Source organism: Salmo salar, chromosome 01 (genome assembly GCF_965601325.2).
Source record: "Salmo salar chromosome 01, fSalSal1, whole genome shotgun sequence".
Classification (NCBI taxonomy): Eukaryota; Metazoa; Chordata; class Actinopteri; order Salmoniformes; family Salmonidae; genus Salmo; species Salmo salar.
Window position 1 is genome coordinate 183,315,241 of NC_138291.1, and position 8,728 is coordinate 183,323,968.

The 8,728-nt window shown below is 44.6% G+C and overlaps 1 protein-coding gene across 1 annotated transcript; it reads right to left on the minus strand.

The window, feature by feature from the left end:
• Positions 1-2,783: 2,783 nt before the first annotated feature.
• si:busm1-57f23.1 (CY domain-containing protein) lies at positions 2,784-8,106 on the minus strand. The gene is made up of 4 exons (XM_014146839.3): positions 7,760-8,106; positions 4,345-4,496; positions 3,761-3,865; positions 2,784-3,052 (listed from the first exon to the last, which is right to left on the minus strand). The coding sequence occupies exons 1-4, from the start codon at positions 7,863-7,865 to the stop codon at positions 2,966-2,968; spliced, it is 450 nt and encodes a 149-aa protein (XP_014002314.1). The 5' UTR covers positions 7,866-8,106; the 3' UTR covers positions 2,784-2,965.
• Between the last annotated feature and the right edge of the window lie 622 nt (positions 8,107-8,728).

Below are 8,728 nucleotides of genomic sequence, written 5' to 3' on the forward strand. Positions count from 1 at the left end.
CATTATATATTATATTATTAATATTAATATAAACCATTAACACCATTTGTGTGAAATATTCATAATATATTTTTTTGACACAGTTTTATTTATTTTACGATGTTAATATGTCTCTGTTGTTTACCGCCAAACTTGTAGCAGTTGTGAAAAAGTAAATAGATAGAAGAGTTGCAGTCAATTGAAAATAAAAAAAAATAACGCCGTTGTTGATTAGATGCTTTTTTAAATGAATTAGGCTATTTTCTCTTGAACCACATGGTCTATAGAGCAGAAAATCATGGACAATACAGACACAGATATACAAAATGAATAGTATATATAAAACATTTAACAGTATTCAATGATAAATTACCAAAGTTACCATAGATTGCCATAGATAGCTCAGAAAGTCTCTCAGAAGCCAAACTCTCACCTGGACAGCGGTCAGCTCTGGTCTTTGTGTTGCTTCAGAAGAGCAGTTGGATTTGGTTTGACCTGAAGAAATACTCCAGATCAGAGGAGGGTCGTCTGAGGCTGCTGCCAAATCAACAGGTGTAGTAGACCTTACAGTGAAATGCTGAATACAACAGGTGTAGTAGACCTCACAGTGAAATGCTGAATACAACAGGTGTAGTAGACCTTACAGTGAAACGCTGAATACAACAGGTGTAGTAGACCTTACAGTGAAACGCTGAATACAACAGGTGTAGTAGACCTTACAGTGAAACGCTGAATACAACAGGTGTAGTAGACCTTACAGTGAAATGCTGAATACTACAGGTGTAGTAGACCTTACAGTGAAATGCTGAATACTACAGGTGTAGTAGACCTTACAGTGAAATGCTGAATACTACAGGTGTAGTAGACCTTACAGTGAAATGCTGAATACAACAGGTGTAGTAGACCTCACAGTGAAATGCTGAATTACAACAGGTGTAGTAGACCTTACAGTGAAATGCTGAATACAACAGGTGTAGTAGACCTTACAGTGAAATGCTGAATTACAACAGGTGTAGTAGACCTTACAGTGAAATGCTGAATTACAACAGGTGTAGTAGACCTTACAGTGAAATGCTGAATACAACAGGTGTAGTAGACCTTACAGTGAAATGCTGAATACTACAGGTGTACTAGACCTCACAGTGAAACGCTGAATACAACAGGTGTAGTAGACCTTACAGTGAAATGCTGAATAAAACAGGTGTAGTAGACCTCACAGTGAAATGCTTACTTTCAAGCCCTTAACCAACAATTCAGTTTTAAGAAAATACCAAAAAATGTAAGTTTGAGATTAGAATAACAAATATTTAAAGAGCAGCAGTAAATAACAGGCTATATACAGGGTGTTACGGTACAGAGTCAATGTGGAGGCTATATACAGGGTATTACGGTACAGAGTCAATGTGGAGGCTATATACAGGGGCTACCGGTACAGAGTCAATGTGGAGGCTATATACAGGGGGTACCGGTACAGAGTCAATGTGGAGGCTATATATAGGGTATTACGGTACAGAGTCCATGTGGAGGCTATATACAGGGGGTACCGGTACAGAGTCAATGTGGAGGCTATATACAGGGGGTACCGGTACAGAGTCAATGTGGAGGCTATATACAGGGGGTACCGGTACAGAGTCAATGTGCGGGGGTACAGGTTAGTCGAGGTAATTGAGGTAATATGTACATGTAGGTAGAGTTATTAAAGTGACTATGCATAGATAATAAACAGAGAGCAGCAGCAGCGTAAAGGGGGGGGGGGGGCAATGCAAATAGTCTGGGTAGCCATTTGATTAGCTGTTCAGGAGTCTAACCATGTGCTCTTTTTAAAGGACAGGCCCCTCTCTCTTAAACGCCCCTAGGATCCATGGGTACAGGGATGGTCAGCCAGTCACTGTAAGGTCAACATAGTGCTGTGGTCACCCAATAGTGCGCTTGGCTGTACATATCGCCCTCTGAAGCGCCTTGCAGTCCGCAGCGGAGTTGCCGTACTATGATGTGATGCATCCCAACAGTCTGCTCTTCCTGGTGCTCCTGTAGACCAATGTGAGGCCCTCGGGACAAAGTTCTCTCAGCATCCTGAGGTTGAAGAGTCGCTGTCGTGCCTTCTTCACCACAGTGTCCGTGTGGCTTGATCATTTTAGCTTCTCTGAGATGTGTACACCGAGGAATTTGACGTTATTGACGGTTTCCACGGCGGTCGCGATGATGAGGATGGGGTTGTGTACAGTCTGGTTCCTTCTGAAGTCCACAATCAGCTCCTTTATTTTGCTAACGTTGAGGGAGAGGTTGTTTACCTGGCACCACGCCGTCAGAGTGCCTACCTCCTCCTTGCAGGCCGTTTCGTCACTGTTGGTAATAAGGCCTACTACTGTTGTGTTGTCAGCGAACTTGATGATGGAACCGCCTGAGGCCACGCAGTCCCAGTAGGGGACTCTGTCCTCTCTGTCCCAGTAGGGGACTCTGTCCTCTCTGTCCCAGTAGGGGACTCTGTCCTCTCTGTCCCAGTAGGGGACTCTGTCCTCTCTGTCCCAGTAGGGGACTCTGTCCTCTCTGTCCCAGTAGGGGACTCTGTCCTCTCTGTCCCAGTAGGGGACTCTGTCCTCTCTGTCCCAGTAGGGGACTCTGTCCTCTCTGTCCCAGTAGGGGACTCTGTCCTCTCTGTCCCAGTAGGGGACTCTGTCCTCTCTGTCCCAGTAGGGGACTCTGTCCTCTCTGTCCCAGATTAAAATGAATCTGGTCATCCACTGACAACATTTCCCCCCAAAATCATATGATTTAAAAACCACAAAAAAATAGATTCTTAAATATTGTCGGTTGAAAACAATTTTATTAGAAACAAAATCACAACAAGAAATCTATGCTGTTTTGAAAAGTCAAGTCATTCAATGATGGTTGTCAATAGACGGTGATGACTGGTCCAGAGTCAGTGTTACTTATTACAGGAGGAAGAGGACAGATCATGTAGTTTCTGGTTGAAACTGATCTGGAGTCAGATTTGCTTCTGGCAAGAGGTGGTGGAGATCTCGTGCTTGTCATTACGAGGGTTAAACCACACCTCAAACGTACATGTCAGACGCTGTAAAACAAACAATTACGTCACATTAATGTCAATAAACTGTACAGCCACTGTGATCTATGAGGTCAATATTACATGGTGTACTGTATGTATAGCCTGAGTACCAGACCTGTCTGTGTTATTGTTACATGACATGGAGCGGTAAGGAGTGGAATGGTAACACAAACCGGTCTGGTACCCCCAGGTCACTATGTGTACTGCATGCTAGAAAATTGTTGTTTTTTTAACTTACGTAAGTATAAGGCTGTAATGCCCAGCTCAGTATCTGCATTAAGTGCTTAAATCTCTCCATTAAAGGGAAGAACTGGTAAATCTGGAGCTTTCCAATGCAGAAGCACTTATTTCATAATTACACTTATGTAACTCCGGCCAAAAGCAGTGCACTACTCCGGCCAAAAGCAGTGCACTACTCCGGCCAAAAGCAGTGCACTACTCCGGCCAAAAGCAGTGCACTACTCCGGCCAAAAGCAGTGCACTACTCCGGCCAAAAGCAGTGCACTACTCCGGCCAAAAGCAGTGCACTACTCCGGCCAAAAGCAGTGCACTACTCCGGCCAATAGCAGTGCACTACTCCGGTCAATAGTAGTGCACTACTCCGGTCAATAGTAGTGCACTATATAGGGAATAGGGTGCCATGTGGGACATACACCAGTTTCTAAGTCCCATACAGTATATCTGTATTGTTTGCTCTGTGTTTAGAAAAGTGACCTTTTTCCCCAGAACACAGGACTCCACATCTGAGTTGTTCTCTGTCTTCAGGCACTTGGTTTTCCCGATGATCGCCTCTATCCTGTAGTTGATCATGTTAGTCACCTGTTTGGGTCATATAAACGAGAGCCTTAGTAGAAACAGCCATACCACCTATTGACATCAGCTTTTCAGTTGAATAAATTAACTAATAATGAGAGATGTTTGTACAATTATTTAAAATGAATGTTATGCAATTCTTACATGAATAGCAGAAGTTGTGTAAATTACTTTACCACTTAAAGGGAGGTAGTTAGAAGTATAGGAAAGTGCCCAAATGGAAAAAAGTAGTGCACTCTAGGGTTAATAAGTGGGCATTTAGGACATAATCTAGAGGAAATAGGGGACCATTTAGGATATAGTCTAGAGGAAATAGGGGACCATTTAGGATATAACCTAGAGGAAATAGGGGACCATTTAGGATATACCCTAGAGGAAATAGGGGACCATTTAGGATATAGCCTAGAGGAAATAGGGGACCATTTGGAAGGAAAACAGTAGCCTAGAGGAAATAGGGCACCATTTAACCTAGATTATACGGTCACCTGAGTCTCAGCAGAGATGACATTGATCAGTCTGAATAATTTCCTGGCATTAGACTGGATGTTAAAGTTGTCCACAGCAGCTTTAGCAGCGGTCTGCACCTCCAGGCTCTCAGGGTCTCTGCTGAACCAGCCACCCAGGGGCTGGATGTTCTCTGCAACCACAACACTCAGTTACATTGGAGCTGAAGAGAAGAGGGGAACTCTTTGAGAGGAAGACACCCCAACATGTCCAGGAGCAAGTGGAACGGCGTCGCTGCGCTAACTGAACGGTATTGCTCATTAGAAAGTGGAACGGCGTCGCTGCGCTAACTGAACGGTATTGCTCATTAGAAAGTGGAACGGTGCCGCAGCGCTAACTGAACGGTATTGCTCATTAGAAAGTTGAACGGCGCCGCAGCGCTAACTGAACGGTATTGCTCATTAGAAAGTGGAACGGTGCCGCTGCGCTAACTGAACGGTATTGCTCATTAGAAAGTGGAACGGCGTCGCTGCGCTAACTGAACGGTATTGCTCATTAGAAAGTGGAACGGCGTCGCTGCGCTAACTGAACGGTATTGCTCATTAGAAAGTGGAACGGTGCCGCTGCGCTAACTGAACGGTATTGCTCATTAGAAAGTGGAACGGCGTCGCTGCGCTAACTGAACGGTATTGCTCATTAGAAAGTGGAACGGCGTCGCTGCGCTAACTGAACGGTATTGCTCATTAGAAAGTGGAACGGAATCGCTGCGCTAACTGAACGGTATTGCTCATTAGAAAGTGGAACGGCGTCACAGCGCTAACTGAACGGTATTGCTCATTAGAAAGTGGAACGGCGTCGCTGCGCTAACTGAACGGTATTGCTCATTAGAAAGTGGAACGGCGTCGCTGCGCTAACTGAACGGTATTGCTCATTAGAAAGTGGAACGGTGCCGCAGCGCTAACTGAACGGTATTGCTCATTAGAAAGTGGAACGGCATCGCTGCGCTAACTGAACGGTATTGCTCATTAGAAAGTGGAACGGCGTCACAGCGCTAACTGAACGGTATTGCTCATTAGAAAGTGGAACGGCGCCGCTGCGCTAACTGAACGGTATTGCTCATTAGAAAGTGGAACGGCGCCGCTGCGCTAACTGAACGGTATTGCTCATTAGAAAGTGGAACGGCGTCGCAGCGCTAACTGAACGGTATTGCTCATTAGAAAGTGGAACGGCGCCACAGCGCTAACTGAACGGTATTGCTCATTAGAAAGTGGAACGGCGCCTCAGCGCTAACTGAACGGTATTGCTCATTAGAAAGTGGAACGGCATCGCTGCGCTAACTGAACGGTATTGCTCATTAGAAAGTGGAACGGCGTCACTGCGCTAACTGAACGGTATTGCTCATTAGAAAGTGGAACGGCGTCGCTGCGCTAACTGAACGGTATTGCTCATTAGAAAGTGGAACGGCGCCACAGCGCTAACTGAACGGTATTGCTCATTAGAAAGTGGAACGGCGTCGCTGCGCTAACTGAACGGTATTGCTCATTCGGTGGGAAGATGTTTGGTGGGTTGGACCGATATCGGACCGTTATACAGAGGCTATAATCACTACAGGACTAGTAAAGGGTTAGTACTACTCTAATACAGGACTAGTAAAGGGTTAGTACTACTCTAATACAGGACTAGTAAAGGGTTAGTACTACTCCAATACAGGACTAGTAAAGGGTTAGTACTACTCCAATACAGGACTAGTAAAGGGTTAGTTCTACTCTAATACAGGACTAGTAAAGGGTTAGTACTTTTCCAATACAGGACTAGTAAAGGGTTAGTACTTTTCCAATACAGGACTAGTAAAGGGTTAGTTCTACTCTAATACAGGACTAGTAAAGGGTTAGTACTTTTCCAATACAGGACTAGTAAAGGGTTAGTACTTTTCCAATACAGGACTAGTAAAGGGTTAGTACTTTTCCAATACAGGACTAGTAAAGGGTTAGTACTACTCCAATACAGGACTAGTAAAGGGTTAGTTCTACTCTAATACAGGACTAGTAAAGGGTTAGTACTTTTCCAATACAGGATTAGTAAAGGGTTAGTACTTTTCCAATACAGGACTAGTAAAGGGTTAGTACTACTCTAATACAGGACTAGTAAAGGGTTAGTACTACTCTAATACAGGACTAGTAACGGCCCAGTGCACTAGTTGTTTTTTAAATGTAGATTTTTTAGAATCCAGCACCCTCAGCACCCCTACTGCCCCAGGCACCCTCAGCACCCCTACTGCCCCAGGCACCCTCAGCACCCCTACTGCCCCAGGCACCCTCAGCACCCCTACTGCCCCAGGCACCCTCAGCACCCCTACTGCCCCAGGCACCCTCAGCACCCCTACTGCCCCAGGCACCCTCAGCACCCCTACTGCCCCAGGCACCCTCAGCACCCCTACTGCCCCAGGCACCCTCAGCACCCCTACTGCCCCAGGCACCCTCAGCACCCCTACTTTCCCAGGCTATGGTATTGCTTCTTTCTTTTTCCCTGTCCCTTACTGGGCTCGAACCAAGGACCTTCTGTCTCGCAAACACATGTGACTGCCCGTTTGACATCATAGTCAATTACACTAAAAAGAAAAGGTAAGACTAGGGAAAGTGTGATTGGAGACATTTCAAGCTGAGCAGTGAGGTTAGGAAGCTAACTCCTGTACTAAAGGCTCCCCCATCAGCAGGGAGCAGTCAGTAAAATCAGATCAGCAACACAGTTCAACTCCTCTGACTCATAGGAACCAGAGAGCTGAGTGGCCAGGATGGCGTCAATAATGTGGTAAAAAAAATAAAAAATAAACAGCCGCAAACTGAGTCACTTCTGCCTTCTGCCCAACTCAACATATGACATCAACTGCTCTGACATTTCTGAGACTCATTAACGTCTGGACAACAGACAGGGGGGTTTTAAACACCTTAAAATGGCATTTGGGGGAATCAAAGAAAAAAAAAGTTCAAATTAAGGAGGCCAAAAATGTACCAATTGGCACCAATCTCAGATTTCCTCATTAAATGTTTCACGTCCTACCAGAGAAACCAGACTTTTAACACACGATGTCTTGTTAGTTCTGTTGACATCAACATTTTTTAATTAATCTTCAAATTAACTGGGTTTGGATTAAGGTATTGAACCTTTTCATGATTTCACTGTTTGGGGTTAGTTAGTAAAGTACACAATCATTCTAATTTAAAGTTTGTAGTTACATTTCCTACAGCATCATTCATAACACACATTGTTACAATTTCAAACACCCTAAAAGACATTACGCAGTTGAGTTTATCACCAAAAAAAAAAATATCAACAACTTTAGATTGGATGTAGAATTAGCTGAAAATGGAATCTAGTTCACAGTAGGACCAGTTAGTGAACAGGCATTAACTGAGGTAAGGAATAGTAAGGTAAGATAAGCTAGTCCACAGTACTTACTCGCTGTGATGGGTTCCTCCTCTATGGGTTGAGGCTGCTCCTGTCCCTGGGCCACCAGGTAGAGAGTTGAAATCAGAGACAACAAGGGCAACAGCAGGGGAGCCATGGTGTTATGGTATCCTGGGCAGTTAGAAGAGTATCCTGGGCAGTTAGGTGAAGCTGTTAGCTCTCCAAAAGAGAGACAGAGAGAGACACAGAGACAGAGACAGAGAGATTACCAGTAGCTTTCCTCTGTGGTCTGAGTCAGTTGCTGTTGAATGAGAGAAAGGAAGGGTTCTGTATTTAGACACTGGAATGTTTAACCAGCCAGTTAAGTCCACACCCTCTTCCTGGCAGTAACAGCAGTAAGAGCTGAGCAGCAAGTCAGCAGGGCTTTAATATAGATGACTGAGTACTGGGCATTGGGTGTGTGGGTATTATGCCAGTCAGCAGGGCTTTAATATAGATGACTGAGCATTGAGTGGATGGGTATTGTGTGGGTGTGTGTATTGTTTGGGTGTGTGTATTGTTTGGGTGTGTGTATTTTGTGTGCGTAGGGATATGTGTGTGTGTGTGGGGTGGGGGTGTTTCAAAGGTGTGGATGTTTCTATGTGAACCTAAATCACATTGTATTTGTCACATGCACCGAATACAACAGACTTTACCATCGCGGACAGACTGACGAGCCCTTCCCAACGATGCAGAGTCTAAATATATAGGGAATAAATCGTGCCACACCCCACATTCCCCCATGCTGTTCTTTATGTTCTACTGTAGGTGACAGGGCAACACGTGTGGACTAAAACAACATAGAACCTGTTGAATCACAAAGCATTATCAAATTCATTAGCCAGCGACAGTAATTGAGAAACATTGAGAAATAGATGGAGCGATTATTTGGGGTCAAATTAACCAGTTATCTACCTTTGATAAGCAGCGAGCTAGTTATAGCTAGCTGGTAGCTTGCTAGCTAGTTAGCTCCCAAGTCTT